Source organism: Pungitius pungitius, unplaced genomic scaffold (assembly GCF_949316345.1).
Source record: "Pungitius pungitius unplaced genomic scaffold, fPunPun2.1 scaffold_161, whole genome shotgun sequence".
Lineage (NCBI taxonomy): Eukaryota > Metazoa > Chordata > Actinopteri > Perciformes > Gasterosteidae > Pungitius > Pungitius pungitius.
In genome coordinates, this window is record NW_026909857.1 from 1 (window position 1) to 14,648 (window position 14,648).

General features: G+C 43.2%; 1 protein-coding gene and 1 long non-coding RNA gene across 2 annotated transcripts; both read right to left on the reverse strand.

Moving 5' to 3' along the window:
- Positions 1–995: 995 nt before the first annotated feature.
- LOC134116190 (uncharacterized) lies at positions 996–8,959 on the reverse strand. The gene is made up of 3 exons (XR_009948539.1): positions 8,506–8,959; positions 6,802–6,890; positions 996–1,819 (listed from the first exon to the last, which is right to left on the reverse strand). It is a non-coding gene; the product is annotated as an uncharacterized LOC134116190 (long non-coding RNA).
- A 2,591-nt stretch (positions 8,960–11,550) lies between these two features.
- On the reverse strand, positions 11,551–14,402 carry LOC119203291 (leptin receptor gene-related protein). Its single transcript, XM_037457155.2, has 4 exons — positions 14,252–14,402; positions 13,841–13,916; positions 13,158–13,344; positions 11,551–13,017 (listed from the first exon to the last, which is right to left on the reverse strand). The coding sequence occupies exons 1-4, from the start codon at positions 14,265–14,267 to the stop codon at positions 12,901–12,903; spliced, it is 396 nt and encodes a 131-aa protein (XP_037313052.1). The 5' UTR covers positions 14,268–14,402; the 3' UTR covers positions 11,551–12,900.
- Positions 14,403–14,648: the final 246 nt, after the last annotated feature.

Sequence of the window (14,648 nt, forward strand, 5' to 3'; positions counted from 1 at the left end):
AAAAAAGTTAAAGTGTGTACGATAATTTGAAAGGCATACAATCAAATGTATATTATTGTATTATCGTATCATTGTAATGTGTATAAGAAGAAAATGTATACACATATATTTAAAATATTGGAATTAGTAATGACAAACTTCTTACATACAACATGTTCTCAAACCAAAAACGGCTGTGCGAAAAAAAAGAGGATAAAAGTAAATGACCTCAATCCCACCATTAATGCAACACTGAACAATCTGACACTTTGTGGAGAGCAGTGTATTAAAAAAGGAGGCAATTTGTATTTCTAAAGCTCTAGTATTAGTATGCCTATTGCATTAATTCCCAATGAAAACGATGCATGGTGTATGCGCCTGAACGTCTGAGTTAAATTCTGCAATTACACACTCCTCAATAATACCAATTGAATGCACCTGTACTGTATGTGCGCGTATTCCGGCGTTGTGAAAACAAGAGACATGAAATTAAAATGACAGCAGAGTGAAGGGATTTCATTTTTTTGAGCATCTGATATTCAGCAGGTGGTGCCGACAGGAAAAGGAGAGCAAAGTTGTTAATAATGTACGAGTTTGAAGAAACGTGTCCATTATGGGTTTCTCAAAGACACAATTTAAAGTACGCATGCTTTATGACTGGGAGGTCTCAAGTAGATGTTTAGGATGAGGCGGTTATTGCGACCATAACGATAAACAGGAATGAGGCGATGCACAATTCATTTGTGTCGGAGATTTAAGAGTTTGGTATTTTAATGACGTTAATGTTTCTTCTGAAGCTTGAATTGACATGATGTTTCTGCAGCATCACCATCTGTCAAATAAGGTCTTAAAATATGATTCTCTCAAACACAATTGTTGCAGAAGATATTTTCCAAGAAATTAAATTTCCTGTAATCAAAAATGGGTTTAATCATTTCAGTGGAAATCATTAATACATCAATACATTATACCATTCCTTGTGAAAAGCAGAGTTGTCACTTGTCACGTGTAATCTCGTGTAAGGAAATACAATCCATTTGACATCTTGTACGGTTGCACATTTTTTTCTATCTATTCTATTTTTTATTATATCTTTTCTATCTATTTTCACTATCTATCTACATCACAATGGTTTGCATTTATGAAAGATCTTTAGTCAGTGATTGGCCTTGTTTTCAATAATCCCCAGTGTTTAATTAGTACCCTTCAAACAAGATTTTTGGACTAGATTAATTTTCTTTTAGAGAAGACCGACTTTGAAGTCAGTGATCAGTTTATATGCTCATCGCCTACCAAAAACCAGAGGCCCCATATAAGAAAAAAAAAAAAGAAAAAGCATCTCCCCAGGAAGCCTATTAAAAGTAATTACGGTAAATGTTTGTTCCAAAGCACTTCGCCCTACAGCGCTCCTGGGAAAAAGGTCAGGGCTGGATCCAGAGTCTCTGAAGAACATTGCAACCCTAAACCTAAAAGACCTCTCAATCAAAAAGGACCTCGATGGACAAAACATCCCCCGGATTGAAAAAGCTGTTCTCCGCCTCTTAGAGAAACAAGCTTCAAGTGACCTCTCGTCTCTTTAACCCCAGCAAAGCGTCATCCCCATCGTGGCCGTCTGTGCCTCCACCCACACGCCATCGTTAATGTGAAGCGGGCGGCGGGATGCACGGCCGCCGGGCGGCTCTCCAGATGAGCGGCCGGGGGCCTTCGGCTCGGGGGGAGCGCTCCAGGGTGGGTCGCGTTAAATATGTAGGCGTCCGAGTGTGTTGTCTAGGGCCCACGGTTGAGATGAAGGAGCAGATTTATTGCATCGTCTTCCCGAAGAACTAAGAAAAAAAGATAGCTGCACCGAAAACGAGAAATTTAGAGAAAATCAATTGGTCACAACTGATTTGTTGTCTAAGCCAGGGGCGTTAAATTGAAATTCAGCGAGGTCCAGTTAGAGAATATTTCCTCGTGCAAAGGTCCAGAACCTCACAAATAACGTCTGACATGCACTTTGATTAAGATCAATATATATTTTGAAGTATTGTAATAGTTGTAAACAAACTCAAATCAATAGAATATCAATATTCATCCTTAGTTTTCAAATTGAACTAGATGCCTTATATATAACAAATACTAATGAAGCCATGCTCTTTAATGTGCAGGGTAATTCATTCAATTAAATCCGTAGGAATTGAACCCGTTGGTTGCAGCTCCGTTGTTCTGATTCTGATCACATTGGGCTCGTAGATCTTTCCTTGCCTACGTTTCGGGGGGGCGAGTGGCTATGTTTGCTTAAAAAGAAATGTGCTTTGTCCCGAGGTGAAGCTTCACATCACCGCCACCTCCTCCAAACACATGAGACATGCCGGTTTCAAACTGCCAGTGGCAAGAATCAACATTTAAGAGTCAGTCAATTCATTGGTCAAAGGCTCCGGTCTCTCTGACCCCTCTTTTCTTTTTCTTTTTTTAAAGCTTTAAAAGGCTGAACCGTCCTAGAATCGATATGTGGCTATAAGGAAGAGTTATTTAAGGCATCTGCTGTGTATGCCGCCTGCCGTCATCGAACCCTTCACATGCCATTCACAGCGCGACAATGACGACCAATGTTTGCTCTTTAGCCACGCCGTTCAAATCACGGGTCAGCAGGGCTGCATTCTGGCGGCAGTGAGAACTTATGACCAGAAGATCCATGTCACACAGCGCCGTGCGCAGAGGAGAGCGGTGGAGGGCGAGTCGGTCGCGGATAGGCGTTAACGAGTCGAAGGACGGTCACACAAAGGTGGCTTTTGAAAAAAGAATACTTGAGATAATCATGCGGGGCTTGAGCTTTCAAAGCCATTCGTGTGCAACAACCTCCATGAATCGACTTCACAGTGGTCACTCAAACTCAACATTAAGAACAAAACTTAAAGGACATGCAGTACCAGGCACGTATTAAGCAAAGCGACTTTACTCACCCAGGAGATACAACTCGGTGGCTCAAAGGTAATGGATTTGTTAACACCCAGTTATGTGAAAACTTGCGGGTGCCAAATGGAGAAGTTATAAAGTATTGGTCACGAGACACGTTGACAGCTGCAGCAGACGCTCTTTGTCTGTCGGGCCAAACAGCAGCACATCAGCTTCAAAAGAGCGGTGCTGAAATCCTCAGCCTCGGGATGAGTTAGGATGAGTTAGCATTTATGCACTTACAGTTCCCCTTAAGTCTAAGGGGGTTTTTGGTGCTGGAAATAAGGTCTGTTAGCACAAAGATTGTTGCGTTTTTAAATACTAAATACAAGTACAAAACCCCATTTGTGAATTTTTAAGCTTTTATTTGTTTTTAAAATTGCACTTGCGGGCAAGTGGTTAAAAAAGAGAGATGTTTTTGGGAACATTAAATGAATCCCCCTTTATTTGGGAGAACTGGGCAACGACAGTGATGTTTTACTCATCTCAGTTGGATAGAGCTTTAAAAAGCATAAACGTGCTGTTAATATGTGATGGTTGTCTTGCTAAACAAAAAAACGTAATAATACAATTACAATACAAAAATAACATGAGATAATCCCATTGGTTTTTACTGGAGGCAATTTTCTGGAGCACTCTACTCACACGTGGAGGGGGGCTAATGTGAAGCCCGATGTCCACCGAAGGCACACCTGATGGCATCATTTGTCCACCGCCATTTTAAAATTGCCTTTTGGCACTGATGTTCAGTGTCTAGATATCTCTTGTACACCTCTGCACCAAAGTGAGACCTAAATAAAAGTTCCATCATCACATCAAATACATCTAACAGTCAAATAGCTTTTCTCTCCGTCCTTGAAAAGAAATGCTGTGGTTCTCTGAAAGGGCTGAAACTCGGTTATCTGACCTGAGACGCGGCTCACATTTCACCTCATATTTTAGTGCATCGCATCTCACTGGATTCGTTTTACTGGCAACGTGTCGCATTGCTGTTTCTATGCGATTTGTAATCTTCCAGAAATGTAGCTGAAGGTTAAGAGGACCACGGTTGACAGAAGCAAATAGAAGAAAAAGAACAAAGTCTGCAAACTACCAGTCTTTTTTTATATATCTTTGCTCCATGAAAACATGAAGACATTCGAAGCTGTATGACAAATCGAACCTTTAGATTACCAAGATAATTTGATGTAAAGATAAATACGCAACCAAAGGATGTGACCAGACATATCAGATATGTCTGTTCACATCCTTCTGTATAAACTGAGCCGCTATGTTGCTACTACACTGTATACCCAAGTGGCATTTAAAGACTCCCAAGTTCTAGCTGTATCGCCTGAGTGCTGATTGCTATTCATGTCAAGCCTCTTCAGTCCCATGTGCAGATTGTATCAAAACTGAAGACACCATTGTAATAGTGTTCATACACTACATACATATTATAACAATCAATATTTCGGCAGCAATGAGTTTTAACCCAATACGGTTTTCTCATCCCTCCTTCCCACACTGTTTGTGTGGGAATGTTCTACACACAAAGCAGCTCTCTGCAGCTGGGAGACTTGCAATAAAAACGTTCTTAAAATAACGCATACGTTCTAGCTCATTAAAAGTATTGTCCCTACATCTACAGGCCAGAGCGGGACAGACAGAGTTGACCTACCAGTTCAACAGAGCTGCGAGAGGGATTCGTGTCGTGAATCAAAGCAAAGCGCGAATGCATCGGTAAATGTTCAATGTTCTCTCAGTGCAAGTAGAGAGGGACTGAGAGGAGTTTGTTGAGGAACAAAACACATTTGTGGCAGTTGAAAGATGACGTCAGCATGGAGGCCACATGCAGGGAACCCACTGCCCTACTGTACAGGGACAAAGAGAGGGAGCGAGGGAGAGAGACTGTTTCCACTGGGTCACGTGTCACAAGAGCGTTTGGGGATTGATCTGCTGTTTGTCCTGTTGCTGTAGCAAATATCATCCCTAGTCGAGTCATTAGACAGATGCTCTTTCAAGGTGACAGTAGAAAAGGCCTGTTTTGGTCATAACACAAAGGGAAACGGGGAGCAGGGACGTGTGGCTGCCAGTAGCCCCCGTGGATCTACTTTGATGGGGGGGGGGTTTTGTGTTTAATTCCTGTCGCACTCGTGGTCATTCATCAAGCTGCACTTGACAGGCGGCTCAGCGGACAGAACGCAGGACTCCGGAGGCAGGAGAGGAGGCGGACCCGGTTTACGTCAACCTTACTCGGTGCTCAAACATGGTCAAAGTTAATGGACGACGGCTCCCTGGCACTAAATCTTTTATGTTTTATGATATTGTTATCTATTATCTGCCTGATAATGGTGTAATAATGATTCGTTAATACACCATGGACTCTTTTGGTCATAATATTCATTCATCACAGATAATGTCCTCCCGCCTCTCTTATAATTAGACAAAAAAGGGTAAAAAAAAATCTTAATGCAATATGCGTATCTAGTGATGGCGTCAAAGACCTATCAATCTAGTTAAAAGACAAAGGAAAGAAATGAGAATAATTAGTGGGCAAGGACACATGTCCACTGTGACTCACTTGATTGAAGTAGCTGAACAGCCCAATAATTTCATTCTGTCACATTTAAACTCCCACACACACACACACATAAACAATGTACCCCGACGTATTCAAATCACCGGGCTCAACGTCTATTTGAGGTGATGTGCTTGAAGTGCTTCATCACTTATCCTTTCACAAACGGTGCCATTGGCCCCCACAAGGATTCAAGCTTTCGGGGAGAGTAAGGAGGGAACAGAAGGCCTGGCACAGGATTCGGGCCACAGAGGGGGCCTTTGGTGAGTGTCACCAGTTGGCAACCTCCGTGTCAACATGGCCGTAAACCCCTTTGATGGCACCGGAGACAGACATGAACCTTTGAGAGAAGGTTGAGGTTGAAGTAAATCAATCAGGGGGATCTGTATCCAGGATGCAAGAACATTCTCCCAATACACACTCATCTGTAAATGCGCGGGTTAAAGTGCGCCGTAACAAACAAAGTCAATCATTTGGATGGGAAATTCATGAATAATAATGTTTATTTTCCATGTGCTGCAGCCTGCAGGGGTTTCTTCCAGTAAAGGCCATCAAAAACTCAATCAACAAATCAGAATCGGAACGGCGCCCCACAGTCATTTTCCCCTGATGCACCACTACATTGGAAGCGAGAGGAGAGCTAGACGGGAGCCTTCTGCGTGGTGGCCAATTAGTGGAATCTGTCTGATGTGAAAGTGGCGCGCTCGCAGGCAGACTGGGAGCCCGGGTCAATGATACTGTCAATAAGTCCAATAGACGTAGAAAGCGGGATGTTTAAGTGTGATATGCACAGCACTGCACTCAACCCAAGGGGTCTCTGTGGGAGTGATGCTGGTTCTGAGGGGGGCTGTTCCTCAATATTAATCCTGGACTCCCCAGACTGAGCAATTTCCCCCATATCTACTGGATACCACGAGAGAGGAAATTGTGATTCGTCCTGGGCAGTGTTAAAAAAAGACTGTGGTAAAACGGAACGCGCAAGACTAACCCTTTATTGTTAAATGTACATATGTGCATGTTGGAGAACCATAACTAGGGATGCTGGTGTCCATCAGTTATATATTTGGAACCCCTAACGGCCTCCCCATCTTCTGAAATGGCCTACTAAGGAGTCGGTGGATTGATACATAATGAAATGGAAGCGTGTCGGGTCGGTTAGGACACACACTTTTCTATGTGGATTGTGGTACCCAGCTTACAAATGCTGCAAAGGTTCATATTTAATACGGAGCAATCTGATGTGCTGCATACTGACTCAACCAGTAGCTCCATAATGCATGGAGATCTAACTTATTCTGCTTGAAAACCAACGAATAAATCGTTCTTACTTCTAAGGTTTATTGGTGCTTCTTCTTCTCCTCGAAGCCAGAGTAGAGAGGAGGGACGGGCGGATATTCAAGTCAGCAGACCGTCCAACCTGAAAGACAAACAGGGGTAACAAATTTCACATCACGGCACAAACCGACCCCATATTTACCCCTGAAAGGCAATACACACGGATGTATTCACACACGATCTCCGATCAGTAAATAGAAGAATATGATCACAGGACAGTGTGCAGCTGCAACCGTGAAAGCCCTGAGAAATGCTGTTGAGCTCCTCCTGGTCCAGTAAATGCATGAGTGGTATCACAGTCACAGTTCAGATTAACATCCAGTGTGTTGACGCGCACTGAAACCTTCACACACACACACACAACAGCTTTCTGTATCTACAATCAAATGAAGTGAACTAATCTCAGTTCCTGCTATGACCAACTCTCGGAGCAGTCTGCAGAGCTCACCGCCATCACCGCGTTCATTCGTCATCTGGAGCATCAGCGCTCAGCGACAGGGGGAGAAGAAAAAAAAAGTGTAAAGCCACCGACCAGCCAGTAAGTGAGTCAACAGCCCCGTTTGGACGGGAAGCTGGACGGTAACGGTGTTGTTTCACCGCTGACTGAGAACAAAAGGACGGTGGTCCCGATGAGTTCGCGGCGCCACATGCACGCACAGAAAGGCTGCCAGCTAGCCTCAAAGGGAAGGAAACGCCAGTGTGTCACCGGAAGGGAAAGGTTACCACGGTGGCATAACACAAGAGCCTTGCGTCAGAAACAAAAGTGATGATTCACAGCTGTAAAAAAAACAGAATATCAAAAATTAAAGATAAACAAGTTTTTAAAAAAAGGAAATGGATACGTTTTAAAAGGGTCGACGCTTTCAGATGGGAGCGGATTTTAGCCGATGTCCCGCAGCAGTTGGGATGTCGTCGCAGAGACATTCGGATGGCGATGTTCGTGAGTGAGATCCACTGCTGTGCTGTGACCAACACTCGTAATTGCTTCTTTCTGCCCTCGGGGGGGGGGGGGGGGGGGGGAGCTTCATGGTTCTGCTGTACGACATTATGCCGCACACAATTCACACGGAGCACCTCAAGTTGAAATAAGACATCGGGTGTGAATGTTGGAAAGTTTGTTAACACATTTTCAAGGAACATGTGAAAACAATAAGGTCATTTTGAAATGTATTCTGTTTCAGCTGCACTGACAATACCTGTCACTTTTTTGCATTTGAGCACTGGAGCACAGTTTGGGTTTTCTCGTAACGTTATCTCACTTAATATCCAGGGTGACCGTGTGGCAGACGCCAAATGACCTGGAGATGATGAATAAGAAACAATAATAAATTCCAATAAACCACAGTCTCGCCTTTAACACACACTAAAGGTCACTATTGGATATTTAGTCAGACTCATTGAGTTGCAACACCAATATGAATCTGAGTTCGACTCATGAGTGAAATAAGCCAGTGCAATTCATTCCGTGGATGTCAATAGTGGACCGCTCTTCACCTTGACTTCATTGCTAAATGGACCCTGATTGGTGCATCATTTCATTCAACACGGACCACTCCAGCAAACCTCTCCAATGTCTACATTTTGCACCACTCCAAAACTTAATTGCCCCAAATTCAAGTGTATTTCAAAGCCAATCAATAACACAATCCCCTTCCCCCAACAGTGCGTGGAAACACGGAGTGGGAGCGGGCTTTTACCTCGTCTGACCTCCCTGCAGGCGTTCCGTGGAGGCTGTTTCCAGAGTAGCATCCGGAGACGAGCTTCAGACAGGACGCGCCGAGTCAAAGTGAACCATCCAGCCGGCGGGCGGACGGACGGAGGAGAGACGCCCCGAGAGCCCGAGAGCCCGCGTGCACGCGCAAAGCCTGCGTGACAGGACTGAATCAAAAGAGCTTTCGGCGTGCAACTCGACACGTTTGAGTGGCTTCACGCTGGAAGATAGAACAAATTAAGATTAAAATATAGCTCAAACTGACGGAAACATGCCGCCCGAACATCGCAACACACCCCCCCCCCCCTCCCCGGTTATCATTCGATGGAAAATGTCCACAACTTTGAAATTCACACAATTATTACACGATGCGAACGATTTAAAAAAGATATTTGCACAATTGACATTTCTTCTCCCCTGTTTCGCTCGGAGCAATGATTTCCTCACGGCAGGATGGTTCCGTGCAGACTTACCGGGGGGGAGTGTGTGTGTGTGTGGGGGGGGGGGGGGGTGTATCCGCTGTCCCGTGCGCTGAAGCGTTCGTGGAGATTGAACCGTGGTCCCCCGCTTCTCTCCGGTTCCCTTTGTGCCATTGGCGCTGGTTCCCATTCCCGACCCCGAGAGCGCATCGATTGGCTTCGACACCGACGACGCAGGTCCCTCCGTTTACCAATGGCTGCCGGTCCGCCCCGCCCCATGACGCGCCCCGCACAACATGCCCCGCCCGCCACCCCCCCGGTCGCCCCGCGTCCACCGGTCTCACCGGTCACACGGAGCTTTTAAACCAACAATGGTCAGAAGTTTTGATTTGGTAGCCTATGTAAAATGCCATGGCATATTACATACATAGCACGGATCTATCTGTAATATTACAGTATCTCACAGCTATACTACGTCATGTGCTGCATGTGGTTGGGATGCTCTGTGCTACAATGTGTAGGGTTCAAGACCCGAGTGAATAGTCTTTGATGCCTTTGCTGTTGCCAAGCAACAGCTGTCTTGAAAAAGTGATGAATAGGTGTCCCTGGGCTTTCATCCTTTGTTCTGTCTCACTCTATCTCACATTGAATAAAAACAAAGTTATCTTATCACTTTCTCCATAGACAATCAATATATATCTTTTCATTTTCATTCATTCATTAAAAGCGACTTATAATTAGTGTATTCAACCATGAGTATAGACTCAGATCAACAACAAGTACAATTTTTTAAAGAAAGCCAAACTACTATAAAAATATAATTATAAAGTGCTATAAGTAAATGCCATCATCTAATAAAGTGCTACCTAGTCCAAGTATAGTCGGTGTTACTAATTTGCCATGATATGGGTTTTGGGATGTATGCACATATTCTCATTCCCATATCAATAGTATAGGAGCATTACGTAAGAATTTCTAACTCAGCCACAGTTGATCAAATACCTTCTATTCCTTTCCAAATATGTACAGGCTAATCTTGACCTGAGCAGTAGATAACTGGCAAGTCTAAGAATGAAATCATCATCTAACTGTAAAATGAAATACAGTTCTTCAAATAGTACATGTCTTGTTAAAGAATAGAAGTATTGTTATTGTAAAACATGTAATTTCCAAAAGAAAAAAATATATTTGCCTTGATCACAATTACCGTAGCACATAAAAGAATCTTCAACAACCTGACTCTATTTTGATAGGCTAGCCTGGCACAGTGCAAATCACAATTTGGGGGTATTGAGATTTCTTGTCCAATATCTTTTATTTAATATCATGGACGTTAATTACTTAAATACTGTATAAAAATACACAGACGTGCGTCGAGTTGCTTCAAAGTCTGCGTCTCAGCCTCCAAATTTAGTGGAGATGACATAAACACAAGTTATGCATCAAGGTCGAAGATCTTGAGTCTCCGAAATTATGAAAAAGACATACAAGCCGTCCATCAAGTGTTCTCCAAGGTCTGCATCTCCGTCTCAGATAACTCCATGCAGCGTCCCTGCTGCGGGGGTCACACGCTCTTTGGCGTTCTACAGTAACGTTGCTTGAGATACTGTCACTAAGAGAAATCATTAGTTAAGTCTTCCCAACATTTTCAACTCTGCCAGGCTGTTCAGTGCATGTTCACACATCTTGAAGCGATGGGGGTATTTCAAGTCCAGATGTGCGCAGTGCAATGCCTCTGGAATAGCCTCCGGCAATTCGATTAGCATTTCTACATTTCCAGCAAGACTTTGAAATTGAAAGTTCATTTTGTGATTTTTTTTACCCATAGCAACTTCATTGAAATCCTTTTTCATTGACCTCCAAAGACCAACTGTAATCTTTAAATATGTCAACTCATTTCTTAAACTTGACACAACCAAGCATTTCTACGCAGTGTGGAGTACACATTATCTACTGCACACACTCACTTTTTAAAATCTTTTTAACCCGCAGCACCGATGCAGCAGCTAACCTCTCTGTGGGAGGTTAGTCCAAACACGCTTGCTCTAATCACTAGAGGCAACAACACAGATGGTTTTTATAGAAATAATCATTCATTCACAGAGAGCGTGGGGGGAAACGTACTCTGCTTAACGTGCAAATGGGTGCGGCACGCACACACCAACCGAGAGTCAACGGCCCAAGTGGCATGCAGCTGCACGCTGGTTTTCTATCAAACGCTATTCAACCTTGAATAGAGAATCCTGGCTGTTAGACTCTTGTTATGCAGCCTACACCCAACTGCACCGCTGTGGATGATGTATTCAATATTTATGTTTCCTAGTTTGGAAAGATCAAAACAGGCTGATGTTTTTCAGTGAAAATGGTGTGCTGCTCAGGAAAACATGGAGCTGTTTTGCACACCTCTTGTTGAATTTTGCAAAATGTCTCCTTACACCTGAATTCCAGGCCTGTATAAGAGACTGCGCAGACAGAATACACAAAACTCCTCCCCATCTTTCGGTCAGTGTCTGGTGGTTGGCTACGTTCACCATTGCTGTGGAATACAGTGCACATGTATCCATCACGACTTCCCAGGCATACTTTAGATATGCAAGATCTCAATCCACCTGCAGTACACAAATAAGACAGTTTGTTTCATTGTACAGGAAGCTTTAATCAATGTTAGAAAACAAAACGTTACCATGAGGCTATAAAATAAACTTTGAGAGCTCTTTCAGAACTCGTTAGTGTGGGCAGTCACAATAGAAAGCTTTCTTACATGTCAGTTCAGAGACATACAGTATAATATTTCCCCCGAAAAGCAGTTAAGGAATTGAGAAATCAGAAATTATACAGGACACTAATTCAAATGTTCTGTGATAGTCAAGTGGGATAAACCATGCAACCTTCCGAACCTCATTAAAAGTACTGGTAACGATCACATGAAACATGATTACGTTTTATTGATTTTACAATTAAAAATGTCAAAGGCCCCTGATGACAAAACCAAGTCTAACTCCAAACAAAGTCTAAAAATCTATTTATAAACTTGATGACAGACACTCACAAATGAGCTAGCAGGTAAGCCCCTAGGAACAACTGCCCCAAAACGTATATAGTCTATAATCATTCACAGATGAATATCATGCTCCTAGTGGCATAATTGTATGAATTTCTTTTTCATCTGCAGGAGCATAAAATGAATACGGATGCTTCTTCAAGCAATAATTGAGACTCTTAGATCTTAAGAATCTCAGATGTATTATTTTCACTACACAGCGCTTGAACATTTTTGCACTTGAAAGGATCTTTGGTGAGATTGTAAACAATTGCACAAGAACGAAAGGTAAGATTTTACAGTTCTGTAGCAAAATGAAAACAACAAATATACAAACACACACACACACACAATCTCCATACAAAGATATCTTTACCTGATATGGAGCCCTACAACTGGGTGGCTTGGATGAAGCGAACTTGCTCTGCCTTCATACTTCAAAGAGCAGAGCAATAAGCAAACCATAATTCAGTATAGCCAATCCTGCATTGAACAATGAGGACAGATAATGCAGTGAGCATTGCAGTTTACATTACATGTCACTCTTTAGGATCCGAATAGGATGCTGATTAACTGAAGCGTAGTGAAATAGCGGGCGGCTGCAATAAGCTTTGGGATTTAAGTGTTAAAACAAAAGGTGAGACAAGCTAAAATAAGGTTAAGGTGAATAGGCACTAGTGTCTGTCTGGTCCTAGACATAAGGCACATCAACGGGGTACGTGGTGTTGTTTACAAAACCCTTTAACGTATAAATTTGCCTGAAAACAAACCTGGTAAATGTGACATTCTTGCAGCATACAATGTACAGGAGCATCACCCCCTATTAAGTACACCCTTCAGTCTGCTGGCTATCCATTCAGCAATCCACCTGCCCATCCACCTACCCATCCGTCCGTCCATCTGTCCAATGTCTGAAAGCGCCCTACCACTGCTCCCAGCTAAAGTCGTCCCCACCCCCAAACACAACAAAAAAACCAAAGATGGTGAGGAAGATGACAGCGTTTCCGGTCATCACCAGGCCGCAGGCACCCCACTGGATCTGTGGGAAGGAAGAAATTCATCAGGAATTAGTCCAAGAAAAAGTGCATTTGAAGTATACTAGCAATTGATGTGGTGACACATCTACCCAAAACAAATGCCAGCTGAGCAAAGGATGGCGGCCGTAGAGCGAGACCTCACCGTGCTGGTGCGGGCGAGAACGATGGGAAGTCCGAAACATGATACCACAATGCCAGTTGTTAAGAAATAGGCCAGTTCTCTGCACGCATTGCTAGAGGAGTCAGTGTCATCGCTGAGGCGTCTGGATATGAAGGTTGGGATGGGGCTCAATATGTAGAAAATCAGCACAAACAGCGGCCAGTAGACCCTACAGAGAGAGATGATGAACAGTCAAAGCGTCGTCCACATTTCATGACGTACCATGGCTTAAGTCTACGGTTTAATACCAGAGTGCCAAAGCAAACCACCGAGACATGGACATTGAGGAAACCAAGCCCAGTTTACTTGTTGAGGAGTATTAGTCTGCCTTTAAAAACAGTTGTATAATGTCTAATGGGACTTAGTCCGAAAATAGCCCTAATGACATTAAAGTTATCTCAGCTTTGGCTTGCGGTTTATAATCCTAAAGCCTTCAAACGAACTGAGAGTAAGGAGTTTTAAACGTGTGTGCATTCAGAGGTCAGGCTGGCTCTGGTAAAAGATACTTTTGAGAGACATCATAAGAAAACTTTTGTCTAGTTTTTGTAACTGTTTGTGGGTTTTTTTCCCGCATCCGTCGGCTGCCTTTACACAGAAAGTCTCAATGTTGCATGTTGACGAAGGTCCACGTGACCCATTGACATAAACGACAGCAAAGCACATACCCGTACTGTTCCAACGCACAGCCCAGAAGAAGAAATGTAAGTCCAATGGCACCACTGAAGGACAAACCCACCAGCGCTGGAACACAAACGATGCACAAATCACAAATCGTAACGCTCGCTAAGGAAAGTGCTTGAATGCGAAGTTAACTTTTAAGACACATTTAAAAGGCTTTGAACTTAACAGGTCGATGACTAAATGCCTGAACTGAAGTCGCAGCTCGCAACACATGTCATTGTCCTTCGGCGGTGTTGTATTTGAAAGCTTTTCGAAATTAACCAGCAAATATTGTTCCACACAACAACACAAGACTAATGTCCTGCATTATGTGAAGCATTAACGCCAGCGTAACTAAACTAACGTGACGTTAAATCTCAGCTATTCACTGGAACATTACGCCTACGAGTTAATACCTTTAATTCCTGCCATGGCGATGAATTTGTTGAAACTTTGTTTTGCTCTCTTGGTCGTCTTCTTTGTGTTGTGTTGTGTTAAAGGGCTCGGGCTCTCCTCTCGTCTCCCTCGCTAGACGCACTTCCTGCTTCCTCCAACGGGTTTTCCCACTTGGTCAGGTGACTTTCTTAAAGGGACAGTAGCAGTCGGCCGGATATTTTACAGCACTGATCAAAAACATTAACATCGCATCGTTAATGTCATTTAACGTATACGTTTGATATGTTAATGTCAATAATTGCCACATTTGAGATATTTTGAGGACTTGAGTTCAGTGATTTTCTTTCACAAAGTGGTGAATTCTAAAAAATTACCTCAGATGAATCACTACTCGACATCTATCTCTCTCTCTCTCTC

Coding starts and splice junctions, on each gene's coding strand:
- LOC119203291 (XM_037457155.2), bottom strand. Junction 13,345..13,840: donor TGTGCGTTGGAACAGTACGG/GTATGTGCTTTG, acceptor CTCTCTCTGTAG/GGTCTACTGGCCGCTGTTTG. Junction 13,018..13,157: donor TTCTCGCCCGCACCAGCACG/GTGAGGTCTCGC, acceptor TCCTTCCCACAG/ATCCAGTGGGGTGCCTGCGG.